At 39.0% G+C, this 15,087-nt stretch overlaps 1 protein-coding gene across 4 annotated transcripts in view; it reads left to right on the top strand.

Moving 5' to 3' along the window:
* Nucleotides 1-15,087, top strand: part of CNTN6 (contactin 6) — a 149,133-nt gene that overhangs the window by 101,908 nt on the left and 32,138 nt on the right. For all 4 annotated transcript variants that reach the window (XR_003555667.2, XM_055806725.1, XM_027790654.2 and 1 more), the window contains exons 9-11: nucleotides 1,403-1,539; nucleotides 4,917-5,046; nucleotides 6,111-6,261. Coding sequence is in view for 3 of the 4 variants with exons in the window: in XM_055806725.1 (XP_055662700.1) it covers nucleotides 1,403-1,539; nucleotides 4,917-5,046; nucleotides 6,111-6,261 (418 nt within the window). In the remaining variant the exon portion in view is untranslated. The remainder of the gene's footprint in view (nucleotides 1-1,402; nucleotides 1,540-4,916; nucleotides 5,047-6,110; nucleotides 6,262-15,087) is intronic.

The following is a 15,087-nucleotide window of genomic DNA, read 5'->3' as shown; positions in this document are numbered from 1 at the left end:
GTGCTTTGTAAATTAATTAATAGCTGTTCATAATGAAATATATGAACAGCACTCATGAAGCTTTTGCACCAGATTATTTTAAATCTTATTAGGAGTGGGCTGTTATATTATCTACGTGATTGACTTCCTCTTCCTTAATTTCTGTGCTGCAGTGTTTTTATTCTGCAGGCAGCTTGTCTCTAGGATAGAGGGTTTCATTCCCGGGCACTGTCTGCTGCTTTGTGTACGATACCCAGATCACATGCCTTAGGCTCTATGAGCAGTATAAATGACATGTGATTAGAATCACTTTAAAGCATGGTGAGCTCTATCCCAGATACTCTCTCATTCTGGGAATGGGCTCATTGGCATTGTATTAATCTAGTGTTGGACAATCTCAAGGTACTTTGGGACAGTCACGAACTACCTACCCCCAGGGCCATGCTGTACAGGGAGGTTTGTTCTGCTAGCCTCAAAGGATAATGATTCTCATCCTAAAATCAATTTTTTCTAGGTAAGAACTATATTTGTGTGTGCGCATGCACATTTATATACGTGTGGAGACTGCAGCATTATGTTTTAATAATCCGGCCAAAAATTTTTCACGGCATGTTGACACCAGCTACTTATGCTAGAGCTAGAGGGATGCAACCTAGTATCTTCCTTGCATGTGGATTTGGCCTGTCCCCAAGTTAGGTGGGTGTTAACTGTTCCCCCTAGGTCTTACAATCACCTATATCTTGACAACTATTCTAAATGTCAGCCTGCCTCAAGTGGATTCCTGCACAGCTCAGTCACTTGAGTACTTGGATGTTTACAGAGCTCATATGCAACTCCTGCAAATTCCGCTTTTATGTGGCAATGAATCCATGTCAGTGTGCCACAAGTATTCAGAAGGTGTTATTCTAACCTGAGTAGCCCTAATTCCTTTGTGTAGTATTTGTGTTGCAAATTACAACCAATGAACCCATGGTCTCATGTATGTGGGTAAAACCAAAGGGTAATATTTACAATCCATTATTTATTAACCTACTTACTAATGATTTTGGTATTTCTATTTTTGGTACACAGATTTAAGTACCTTTAGAAGAAGACTGTTCTTCAGAAAGTAGGGGTCTCTGCTTTCAGAGAGTGTGTCCAGAATTTCAGGCATCAAAAATCACTGCTTCTGCAAATTTTGGCCATAAAAATGAATAATATCTAAACGGAACTGCCTGCCCACTAGTCACTTGATCTCTAATGTTTTCCCAAGTTAGTCCTAAAGTTTAATGCTAGGGAATTGCTGTTCAGAATTCACTCACAATATAAGAAGAATGTGTTGGAGAAATACTAATCAGCCTTGCTCAGTTCGTTAATTAGTGGCAGCATACCTCCAGTGAAATCACTTTTCTCCTGCTTAAAACGGTTTGCATGTTATTTTCAGCACTCCCTGAATGGGATAAAAAAATCCACAATGCCTTTCTGCCTCTCTATGACAGTTTGTTTTGGGAATGTAAGGCAAGAGGAAAACCAAGCCCTTCCTACAGTTGGTTAAAAAATGGCCAGCCGCTCATGTCAGAGGTAAGGTTCCCATCGTCTTGTTTGCTTTCTTGCTTGTCTTTTGGGGTTTTTTTTTTATGATTTAGTCATGATGTTTATTTTACAGTGAATTACCTTTTTTTTAGAAACTTAATTAAAGGTTAACATATAAAAGCAGATATGAGCACAAACTCTGCAACACAAAGCCTTGGTTCGTGGAGTTTATCTTTACTGAAAATGTATGGTACTGCTGGTTTATATTATGTAGAGGTACACCAGTTTCTTCATATGATTTCTTACAGAGCATCTAATTGCTACAAGATATGGCAGTAGGTATGGATGGGTTTAAAAATATCAGTTATAGCTAGTGAAAGAAGGGTCTATTCAGAAACACTAAACACATTTGTAGACAAAATCTGTAATTTGGGAAACTGGTGGGATGCCAACTGACTGTTTGTGGAAGAGCATTTCAGAGCTGGCATTACAAAATGATCAGCCTGTTAACTTGGACTTTTCTTCTGTTTCTGTTAATCTGTAGGCTGGATGGACCTTTGGTCTCATGCAGTATGGCCATTCTTATGCTATGTTCATCCTTTACTGAGTTAATCAGCTATGAAAATCAGTTATTATTGAGGTTAATACTTTTTTTGGTGCTAGGTAGAGAAAAAGTAGACTAAAGAAAACCATACCAAGTTACAAAGAAGGTGTGAAAAAATGAAAAATCTCACTTAAAGGCAAAAGAAGGGCTTGAGTGGAAAGGGAAGTAGTGAAGCGGTAGGAGTGCAAGGAGAGAAGGGAAATTAATTGGAGCTGAAACACTTAAAGCAGGTGTTTGAGAACCCAGGTTTGTTTCTTTCTAGGCAGTATAATTATACTTCTGTGGTGGCCAAGATTTGGCACAACCATCTTCCATCTTCAGTTGTTGGCAGCCTTATGGAGAATGACTTCTGTGGCAAGACACTTTTTGCTGTGTTTGCATTCTGCTGAGGCCAAGTTTTCCTTTTTTTTTATTAAGCATGCATTCAGCCTCTGTTGGGCATAAAATGGCAGAGTTCATTTTTAATGCATTTTTACTTCTCTGGAAAAAAATGTACTGTGATTATTTTCTGTCTAGCAGTAACAGATATAGAATAATTTCCAAACCATGGGGCAAATTAGCACTTACTAGACATAGTACTTACTGGAAGCAAGTGGAGTGTGGTCTGATCTTTCATATGATTTTCTGCTGGAGTAGTCCTAAAGAGAACCCAACTAGCTTCTAAGAAGGCTAGCCAGAATTTACTTGGACTGTGATTTTTATGAACCTGTTTTTCCTCCTCATTGTGACCTCTTCCTAAGCAAGATTGTCTAGCTTCTCTCTCTTTGAAGACAGCAATACTTAGAATCTGTCATTCTTCAATTGCATCGTTTCAATAAAAAAGAATAAAACACTCTACAGACATATTTTCAGCCAACATTTTCACAGTGCTTACAGTGTATTGTAAATGGAATACTTGAGGCAAAAATGCTGAATGTTATCACTCAATGGACAAAATGGATAGTTTGGAGGTGAAAGTACAGGGGAGGTGTAATAAAATACTCAGTCTGTCACAGCACCCTGCTTAGTGGAAATATCGCAGGGAGAATGCCTTCCAGATGCTTTCTACCTTGGGGCTGATTCTGAGGATACTGTCAACTCTTTGTCAGACCTTTCTCCCTCACCACCTAGTTGGTCATCCCTGAAATATTCCTGCTTGTGTACGTGGTATGGTTTTCTCTCTGTCTGCGTAGCTGAAGAGAGCCAGCATAGAATGGTGGGGAATTTGGCATGTGTAAGAAACACGAGCATTGCTTCAGAAGGGGTTTTGCATTCAAAGGATGTTTGTAAAAATAGAACACATTGAGAGGATAGCAAAGAGCCTGGAGGTAAAACTAAGTATGCAAAAGATATCTGTAGCAAGAGCCTCAAAAAAAAAAAAATAGCAGTGGATAAGTAATGTAATGTTGTTAATTAGTTTGCAGTACACCAGCCATTCAACTGCAGGCTGTGCTCTCATCAAATTTCCAAGCTAAACAAGGTTGGTCTGGGTCAATTCTTAGTTGGGAGATCTCCAAGGAAAAGGCAAGAGTGTTGGAAAATAGAGCTCTATGGCTCAATAGGTGGCATGCTCCCCTCTGCAAGCAATGCAAGAGAAATCCCCTGAACAGGCTGTGCAACTGGCTTATCTGTGGCAACATGGCAAGTCAGGTTATATACATCTAGCAGTTCACAAATGTGGTTTAGATGCTTGTATCTGTTCAGCAAAGACTATACTATATACTCTTACAATATATGCTCCCATTACTGCTTCAGCAGCAGGAGAGCCAGACTAAAGGAGCAACATAATAATAATAGTAATACCTGTTGTTGCAGACTTGCATTTGGTGATAGAATTTATATTCCCTGTTGTGGGTTTCTGCCAGACTGATCTGTTTTCAGGAACATACTGTCTTCTCCGTCTCAGTGTTACACTTTGCAGCGGAGCTATTATTGTCTCTGGAGGCTAGTAATTGTAAAATCACAAAATATTTAGCTTTAAGTTATGCTTGCAGCATGAAACGGGCTTTTTTATATTTGCCAAACCAGAGCAAATAGAAGTTCTTTTAATAAGCCAGAACCCAAGCTCTGGTCCAAGTTTACCTACTGTGCAGCTTCCTCTATTTCAGCAGAATTGTACAGAAGAAACTTAGTGTATAGACATTCAAGCCACGAGGAGCATGCTGTCCCTCTGATCTGAACAGCTGCCTGTGGGTTTAGAAGGACTTTAGAAGCATTGGCTTTCAGTAGAGATTTTTCAGTGGATCATTTTTCTGTGACTTGTGATCTTGATAACATTTGAAATGTTTCTATTATTTGAGCACCTCTGTCTCCTGTGGAGCTTTTCTGATCATTTTAGATTATCATCATCAGATTCATCTAATCAGATGAGGGGATAGGCCATGCTTCACTGTGCCCCCAGACAGGGCTGCAGGTGCTGCTTCTCAGGAGCCATATGGAAAGATGCTCCAGGCTCCCAGTGTGAAGGAGCTGTACCTGCCCTGCAGTAGCTACTGCTGCGACTGCTTCACCGTGAAGCACAACCACAGATTCACAGTTCAGCAATGCAGAGAAGCACATGCCACAGCTGGAACATCTGGGCAAGCCTGCCCATGGCAATGACTCTGCAACTCTGCCTGTAGTTCTTGAAAAGTTTGAAGAGCTGAGAGGTTTGAAAACATAACCACCATCATATAGCAAGGTATGTGTCACATTTCTGATGTATTCATCCACGTTGCTTCCAAGAAAATAACATTTCTGCTTCCAAATTATGATCAGGTGCATTAGTGTGATACCAAAAATCTTTGGGCTTGTACACTCCTTGGCTTTGTCAATGTTTTTTGCTTGTTTTTTCTTTTATCAGGAAAGAATTCAAATTGAAAATGGAACTCTTATCATACCTATGCTGAATATGTCAGACTCTGGCCTCTATCAGTGTGTGGCAGAAAACAAGTACGATACTATTTATGCCAATGCTGAGTTGCGGGTGATAGGTGAGTAAATGTCACTAAAATGAGCAGGTACTGAGTATAACAGGACACTCACTGAAAAAAAATTGAAATTAAGAAATTAGTAGATTAAATTCCACCTGGCAGTTCAAGTATGCTGATTATTTCTTTGCTGTGTGTTCTTACCCATGTGGAAAGTTGGGTTTGTTGGGGTTTTCTATTTCATTTCATGACTGGTTTGGGGGAAGAATCTAATCCCTTGTGTGGTCTTTCCTTATCACATATGCACAAGCTTAATGAATTCTGTTTCTCACTTAGTGTTTTGAGTTATTAATAGTTATTCTGCAGTTTATAAAAAGTCATTTCAGAAAGTGGGAAAAATAATTTAACTATAAACAAAGAGCATATGGCAAATATGTATATAAAAACAAATAACATGTAGCATGTAATCTCATTAATGATTACCAGAGATGCACATAAAATAGAACTTGTTCATATTATAAAAAGTATTATCTTGTAGATATCCAAATATACAGGTTTTTCAACAGCCGAATACTAATGAAAAAAGTAGAACACAGACTTTAAGAGCACCTAAGTATTTTACAGGTCTTGTGTTTTCTTCTTCTCCAAGAGTGAATTTCCACATAAATTACTGGAAAAATAAACCTATTTTCAGAAAACAGTGCTGGTTTAGAAACAGAAAGCACTGAAGCACTGTGTGTCTGAATACTCTGCAGATGAATACATGTGGCTGAGATCCCATGTGTGCTGTTTGTCCTGCTGACATAGCTGTGCTCAGGACCATCGCTCTTTATTGCAGGTAGACCTATTTCCCCAGTCTGCATGTAACCCTCAGGAAAGATTGCCAGAGCAGACAGTTTCTAGGTAGACAGTTTAGAAATGGCATAAATATGTAATAAATAAGATGCAGTGAATTCTATTCTTTGATACTTAAATAGATTTTTCATGTTAGATAGATGTGTACTTTTGCAGAAACCTCAAAAACAAAGCAATTACTGGATTCACCTACTATCTCACTAGAAGAGAAGAATTTAGCAAGTTCACTTAGTAACTCACTTAGTAAGCTCTTCTTTCTTCTCTCTTTCTAGCTGCAGCACCCGACTTTTCCAAAAACCCTGTGAAAAAAACATCTGTTGTTCAAGTTGGAGGTGAAATTACAATTGGTTGTAAACCGAGCGCTTCTCCCAGAGCAGTTATTAACTGGAGAAAGGGCTCAGAGGTTCTGCGCCGGAACAAAAGGTACAGTCATAAACAGTTGCTGGATTTGTTGAGTGTTCTTGGTTTTAATAATAACATTTAAACATCACTAAAACACATCTGGCTTAGTATTGCTTTTGACAGCCCATTGACGGAAAACTTTGATGCCAGAGGCCTATTTGTCTTTAGTAGTGGCCGTACAATTCTGTAGATATAAAACTGGTTGAGAACAAAGCCAGATCGAATACACACGGGTAATTGTATGATACATACGTTTGCATTCATCAGCAGTTAATTCACTGCAACCCTATCAGAGCTGACTGTTTACCACACACAAAGCCTGAGTTGAATCCGCTTCATGTAGGAGACATCAGTGGAGGCTTCAGGGAAGCAGAATATACCCCCAGGCTGCGGCATAATTGCTTTGCAGCTGTACAGGTTGTACGATAACCCATAGCTACATCAACCTCCGTATTCTCTGTCTCTTCTGTTTAGGCAGGATTTGGTTAGCTGCTGGACCAGAATACTGGCAGGGCTTTACTGACGTTTTGTCTGTGGTGGTTAATAGCTTATTTGTGAGTTGCCACAAACCATCTGTATTACTACACTTGAACGTCAATTAAATAGTAAAGCATTAAAATAAAAAGCAACTTACTGACTTAAGTTGGGTGTACTATTCACAACTTACAACTGTGATGATATTTCCATATACAAATGTAGACAGATGGATGACATGGGCAACAGTGCCTAAGAACTGCAGTCCTCAGCATCTCTTTCTGTTCATAAATACAATGACAACACTGTTTTATCACACTGCCATTTTCAAAGACTGAAAACAGAAACAGTAATCCATAAGGCTCTGGAAATTGAGACCCAGATTTTGCACACAGGACCAGTTGCTCAGGGAGGTTAGTTTGGGTCACGTAAGACTTAAAATTAACTATTATTCATTAAAACAGCATTATCCAAAACTCTGACACAAAATAAATACTTCCCTATCCCATAGTAAAGTAATATACAATAGACATAAAAGTAAATTGAAGTGTTTGTGAAAGAAAGTGCAAATCTGAGAAGTATTTCACATAGGCACTCGCAATGAAACAGAAAAATTTGGGTAAGCAGTCGATGCCACGGGGCATAGAGAACTTTCCAATGATTTCCCCCCCTTTCACTAATGGCAATTTAATTTTCTGTGTAATTGCTCATCTAATGATGAAAAATGTTCTTCTAAATGGGTGTTCAGTCAAATCTTTATTTGCATTTTGATTGTATGGTCTATTCAACAAAAATGCTTGTTCATTCCTATTTAGACACAGCCTATCCCTACGGTATGTAGAAAACATGCTTAGTTTGCCACAGGTAATCTCTGGATTTTCTGACATTGATGAGAACAGGAGCAAGGAGAGCATTGTTTAAAACTTAAATAGTGGAATTAAGCCTAGATCTTGAGGTTCTAGTACCCTGATATTCCCCAACCGATTTTCTTATAAAAAAATATTAACTTACTGCATACAGTATTTACTTGTGGTTCCGTATTAATTTTCTAACAATAATTATAAGCACACTGTAATTTTTGAGCATCCCAGAAGGCCTTCTGCTGCTTAGCAGAAGTAAACAAAAGGAGCAGGATTTACACTGAGGCAAAGGGAGAGAATGTTTAAACTCTCAGTGTGCAAAATCTTACCAGTGTGTCCACTGGTGCAAAGTAGCATTTACAAGGCTTTTTGATTATTAAATGACAAAATCGCTAATGCTGTGGTTTTAAAGGAGAGAAAATAAATCATCTATACAGCATTTTTCCAGAAGTCTTTGTGTCGGAAAACAGAAGATGAAATAAGGGTTTGTATGGCTGTAATTAAAGTACACAGCTAATTAAAGTACTAAAATCACATGCATCTTTGCTCATAAAAAAGAGAAGGAGCTTGGTCTGCCTTTCTCTATAGATATGATTAAACCCTGACATGTCACATACAGATTAACTGTTTTAACTAAAGCGTCCCTTATTTCTGCTCCCATTTTATTATGCAACAATTATAATCTCTCTGGACTCCTTTATGAGCTCGTTTAAAAAAAATAATATTTGGTTGGGTTGTAAATGTTGAAAAAAAGGAAGCACTAATCCCTTCTGTTTCTAAGAGCAAAACTGATGGACACGTTGCTAAATAAGTCAGATCACATAGCTTAGACAAATTCAGTCTTGAGCTACAGAAATAGAGCAACTAGACCTATTCCACCCTAAGGGGAAAGAGTATTCTTTTTCACCTTCTATTATCATGAGTGAAAGTAAGTTTATTCCTGATAGTCATCCATGCATGGTCACTGCTCTCCCTGATCATCTGAACTCTGAATGTAACACGGTAACACTGCTTTATATTAATGTGAGTTTGTAAGTGTGTAAAGAGAAGTGTGCTAGAACGAGACAAGCTAAATAATAGACTATATTAATAAAAGCAGCAAGAATTATTATGTTATTTCCTCTGAGAGTTTTTTATCAAGCATTTTTAAGTTTACAAAGCTGCAGTGTTTGGGCCCCAGCTATTTGATTTCCTGAGTCTGAAGCATAATCTTCTGTATCTCTTGCCATGGTCCAGCAGTGAAGGTCTTCAGCCCTCAGTTTGTTTCTAGGGGCACAGTTTCCTCCAGCCACACTTGTCTCTCCCATCCTCTCTGCAGCTCAAACGCATCATTGCCCAGATCTTCAAAAGCTTGTATGCCCCCATTTATGCAAAATACTTCATTGCATTTGAAAGACAGAAGTCCTTCAAAAAATTCCCAAATCAACCAATTTTTACTTAAGATGGTAAATCAAAGCCTGAACATACGTGTACCAGGTCTGCTTGGTGTTCCCACTCTTAATGTCCCCTTTCCATTTAGTATTTTACTTCAAAATTTTCAGAAATAGCTAAATTCCACCCTCATCCATATTGCTCACCCCCTGAATAGGGGGATTTGTCTTTGGCTCATGCTGCTGGCCACTTTAGAGAGGGAAGTCAAGGTTATCAGCTGCAGGAATCAAAAAGGAATTCCACAGCTAGCTAATCCTAGCTGGTTTTACCTGCTCTCTCCTCACTTGATCCCCCAATCAGCTTCTCTAGATAATCTAGCAGTACAGCTTGAGGTTTTCTTGTGGGCAATTAACCTCCTTCTTTGGATCAAAGTCTTGAGAAATGGGCTTTCAGGAGCAGTACCGCTTGTCTAATGGCCAGCTGCTTGAAAAGATTTTGTTTGCCCTTTGCCGAGTGCATGCCTTTTTCCTGGCATGTGCTGTGGATTTTAGCTCAATGTAGAAATGCAACAAAGAAAAAGAACAAGCTTCACGTTTTGAACTCCCACTCTGTGGAGCTGGACACAAATATGAACTATTTTCATGTATGCCATATATTCTAAGTTAGTGCAATTGAAGCTTTTTTCATCTCGCTTCTCACTTCTATCATCTCGTGTCAGTTGAGAAAAAGAAAGAGTAGAAGGGAACAATTCATATATTGAAGCAAATGTGTAAGTCTGGACATTGATCTCATCACAAATGTATGTTGCCTTAAGTGGATTCAGGATGAGGACCCTCATGGAAAACTTACTTTATAAAAATTCTTTTTCTTTGAAGCGTTTTAATAAATGGGAATTGGAAACCCTTTTGCTTTACCAGAGGGAGGTGCTATTCCTTCACCCTGAGTTGAGGATCCCCAGACACTGTGGTAAATGCATATAAACATACGTGATTCACTCCACTCAGAATTTAAAGGAGGATAGCTGAGGGAAAACTGAGAAATGAGGTAGGTTGAAAGAATGCATTAGTCATATACAGCACTTTCCATGCATTAATAATCAGTAATAAGCAAATATTCATAATTTAAATCTTTTTCTGGGGACTGAACTAGAGGTATGTTTAGAGGTCAATAAAATAGCCTCAATACTTGGCTCCTAGACTTGGTTGTAGGACACAGTTCAGTCCCATCCCTGTGAAGGGTGCTAATTTATTCTCTGCCATAAATAAAGCTGCTTGATGTGGTAAATGCTGTCTTCCATACCACGCTTGTTTTTGGTATTTTGCACTCAAGTTATCACCATTACTCAAAGGAAACACAGGAGAATGACTTAGCACCAAAATGAAAAGCTGTCTTTCAACAACCTTATGTAAAAACAACTCAGCAGATGTAGTGACTTGAAGGCTTCTAAAGCTATGGATGGGGGGAATTATCTGGTAATTGCTGAGGTTTTACAGCTGGCCCTTGGAGACTTGAACTCAAGGGGGTTTCTCCTGCTCCCATGTGAAGTGCAAGGACCCAGCAGGTTTCATTAACTACGGGGTTGGGTCTGCTCACAGCTGTGTGCTGCATCTGAATTGCTGTACCAGTCTCCTGGGCAGGACTATTCTCCTTCAGCCTTCTGAGCACTCACGCCCACCATCTGCCTCTGCCTTTCCTCTGCTGCTCCACTGTTCAGAGTCAGATTCCAAAACCATGAACATTTTAACACATTTTAAACTCTTTTTTGTTATTTGGGAAAAGAATGCTGTCTTGTGACTGCTGTCAGAATTAGAGAAAGAGGGAGTTAAAAAATAAAGTCAATTAATTGGTAAACAGGAGAAGTCCTCAATCCACTGATCAAATACAACATACAAAACACATTGTACTGTGAAATAGTGTTTCAGCTTGAACCAATTTGAGAAGAAATGTGTCAGGGCAGTTCAACAAACTTCAATGAAACATTTCAATTAACAGAATGTCAACACTGTTTGTTTAGCTTGTGCTGAAACCTTCCAGAACATCCATTATCTTTATTTAAAAAGAAAAAAAAATAAATCTGCTTGGGGAGGGATCAAGACAAAATAGATTGAAAATTCAAAAATTTGCACTACTCTGCTAACAAAGGACAGATTGATGTCACTTAACTTTTGTTTAGCTGAAGTCAATATGCAGTCTAAGGTAGTTATTTACATTTTCTTGGCAGGCACCTCCATCTCAAATGAGATGCCTAAATTTTAGATGAGCAAAGCTGGGGGAATGAAACCTATCCACAGTGTCTGAAAAAGAATCCTACCTATATTGCAGTCTGACCAGATGAGTAGCACAGGCAGAGAGAAGCTTTGCTTGTAATGCTGCTTATTGCCACAAACCACCCTGCTTTATGCACCTGCTGTTCACAGATAAAAGTAGGATAGACATTTGTATGCTGGTAGCAAGTTTCATACACAACATATTTTCTTATGCTATTCCAGCCCTTACCATTCTATTCCAGCTTTCTACATCAATGTGGCTAGGTGAATAGCAATGGGATATTAATATTACTATTATTTTATTTTTTAAGTCTGGTTTTTGAAGCCTGGATTAAGTGTATCTCCATTTTTATCCTTCTTGCTTTTCTACCACAAGAAGCTTTGCATAGCTTTGATGATATGCCTTAACCCTTCTATCTTATCAGTGTCTGTGTGCTTGTAAAGAAGTTCATTTCCTATTTTACTTTTTAAATAGAGCACTTGAAGTGTGGGCATCAGCAATCACAGCAATTCCAGATATCTGAGACACCATCACTGTAAGTCAACATGAATACAAATTAAGCTTATCTCTTGATGAAATTCTACTTTTGCTTAGGGAACCAATGGAATTGATTCCACATCTGCTAAATTTGATTAATCACTTCAGTTTCATTCCTTGCTAACAAATTGATTGACAGAAATCAAAGGCATGGATTTACCTGCCTGCTTTCAGTGCTTGGTCTGAACTTGCATATTAAGATATGAAAATTCTTACAAAGCCTGAGATTGCTGTATAGAATTGCTTTGGTTTTTCATCTCTCAGGCCACACTACTACTACATATTCGGTGCTAACCAGACAAGACCCATCATTACACCCTTCCCAAGCGAATGCTGAGAGCTGCAAGGAGTGTTCTGTGTTCTAGCTAAAAATATTTTTTGCACAACTTACAGTGTGGTTTCTATATGAAAGATAGCAGAAAAAAGGGTATTGCAAAAGACTGGTGGAGACAGCTATAGTATATTTCTTGAATATTTGTTTGCTAACAGAAATTGTACTTTTCTCTTTTCCAAGTTTGTTATAAGCATAGATGTGCAAGCATTTGCCCATGCTTCCTCCTGAATAATGTCATTGAATTAGGAGGAACATTAAACATGGCAGTACTCACTGAAGAGTGAGTACGCATGAGCAGAAATGTTTGCTTATCTAGCAAAACTAATGATACTGGCGTAAGAAAAATTTTACAAACAAAGGCTTGCCAGAAAGTGCCTCAGACTGACCTGAAGTACCTTTAGTCTTTCCTTCTTTGTGTTCACCATGTTTCCAGTTATTTTTGTCTTCTCCCCCAAGCTGAGAGTGAAGGCAGGGCAATGGAAAGCATATGAGTGGAAGATGAGGAGGGCGATCTAAAGAGAAGGAAGAATGAGCACAGATGAGGGGAAGAAAAAGACAATATTTTATTTTTCTTCTTAATCTTATTCTGCTTTGTTTTCCCCCTTTCTTCTTTCTGTGTTATCTTTCCATTTGAAGTCAATCCACTGCAGAGTAATGAGAAGGCAGAAGGGGACCCCCATTGCTACTTGACCCAATGAAATGCTGGCAGGCAGCAGACAGGGAATATTAGTGCAGTGGAAGACACAAAAAAGGGGCTTTTGGTTTATTTTCTTTCTCCTTAGAGAGTTTTGTAATGGAACAAGCCAATAAACCTAATTTCATCATGTATTACTGACTACTTAATGCAATAGCGTTTAGCACATCAGATAGTGTGAGCATCAAGTAAGCAAATGAACCATATGTTCTCACATACGAGAAAGAATGACAACCTGCGTGATGCTGGATTTATTACAATTTCCTTTCTGTATGACACCACTCTAATACAATTTTAAATTGTTCCTACTCAACTCCTGGGAACCTTGTTCAGGTGAGCCTTTCTGAGGGGCTGTCCTACATGCTGAGATGTCCCAAGCAGTCTGTCACTCTTCCATGTCATATGGAGTTGCAATAAGCTAAACCCCAACAAATGTCAGTGTTGTGCCCTCTCTCCCATTTGGTTCATGTTTTATCCCTGCTTCATGCACGTATTCTGGTTGATGTTCAGGATTTGATCCAAAGCCAGCTGATCTCATTGGAGTTTTTTTTCAATGACTTCAGCAGGCTGTGAATCAAGGTTCCTAATTAGGAGTTTGCACAAAAGATAACGAGAGAATGCAACCTTCTGTGCTTCTCTTCTAGTCCAAGTTGTACTGCCGTGAACATCATTACCGTTGCACTATTCTGTACACACTATATGGTGTGTGTTGCCATAGCATAAAAAAATACTAATATTGGATGAAGAAAATGCTGCACAAACCACAAATAAAAATTAGTTCCTGATCCTAAAAGTTTTCAACTGAAAAGTAACATCAGAGGTAACAGATCAGGATATGTTGGGGAGGTGATGCTAAAAGGTGCAATAATGTTGATTAACATGACAGACGTGTGGGCTCTTGCCCATGATGCTGGAGGCACGATGAACAAAGAGTCTTCTGGAAAGGAGTTTCTGGGATCATTTTGAGCGTGAAAGGTGATGTGAGTGAAAGCATAGAAACAGCACCTTGAAAAAGTGGATTGGCCAACACAAAGGGTTTGTAGGAGAATACTAACAGCTCTGGTTTAGGCATGGGCTTTTATTAGAAAGAAATACTGCTTTTTAATCAAACATCTTTTCTATGAGAACTAAAAATCTCTTCAGGTTTTCAGTGAAAGGAGGAGCTGCTTAAGGGACATGCACAAGTGGTAGAATATGACTCACGTTAAAAAGACATACAATTTCTATGCTCTGCCATGCTTTGAGCAAGGATGTGGGTCTGAGGCTTCAGTGAACCACATGGAGTCCCTGACATTATTGCTTAAATTAAGCATAAATCCAGTAGCCCAGTGAGGATTGCCCCAGGGTTTCCTACAAGCCCACAGGCAGCCCAACCAAGAGGCACGAGAAGCTAGAGGCGGTGAGAGCAAGGGCATGTGCAGCTGAAAAAAGGCTGGGTCATCAGCGTGGAAACTGAAATTGCTGAAGGTGAACACTGTTCGTCTCCAGTACTGTCTGTCTGTGGGGGTGTGCGCACATGAATGTGCTGTCCAGGCTTTCTGAAAGCACACCAGTACCACACTGTGTACCTGGTGTCAGTTGCTTGTTGTATATACAGAACACTTTAAAGTTAACAGCAGGTTTTATTGTACTTTTATTATTGAAATACATTCTGACAAGCAGGTAGGGAAGAAGATTCCTGTAAGTGAATTGAACTCCCACGCAGAGGGTAATTCAGGGCCTTATGTACTGTTTAAATTCTACTTAAGTCTCATATTAAGAGCTTAGTCTTACATCTGGAGTGAATTTGGTTGTATGAATGGCTGTGTCTGAACTCCTAATGATGTCTGAATCATAAAAATGATGATTAATGGTGGGATTAGATTGAGGAGTAGTAGTAGTGTGGGCATGCCATCCTGTACTGGAAGAACTTTCCTTTGACGTACCAGAGTTACAAAGATTTCATAAAAACAGCAGAACTTGTTGGCAAATATTAAAAAGTGGCAACCTTTTCCTTTGGCAGTTCAGTTCATTTTCTACCTGGATTCTCACCACAGAATGTCACAAAATCTGGTTCCTGAGCCTTTCCTTCTCAGTGTACTACTTTATCACTAGTTTTTTCTGCTATGAATGTTCTGACTAATCAATGTATGGCTACATAAATGCAATGTTTCGTTATGTCCTGTCCACAGGTGGACTAATAACCAAGAAATCTTGCTTGTTGCCTGGATGTGCTAAGGTCTGGCTCTTGGATCAGTCCAGGATTATACTACTACTCTCATGACATCTGCTGTTTAGATGCAGATTTGAAATAGGGCAAAGACAGCTAC

This window comes from Falco peregrinus, chromosome 5, assembly GCF_023634155.1.
Source record: "Falco peregrinus isolate bFalPer1 chromosome 5, bFalPer1.pri, whole genome shotgun sequence".
Lineage (NCBI taxonomy): Eukaryota > Metazoa > Chordata > Aves > Falconiformes > Falconidae > Falco > Falco peregrinus.
The sequence above is the reverse complement of the archived record's forward strand: the minus strand, read 5'-3'. Positions and strand labels throughout refer to the sequence as shown.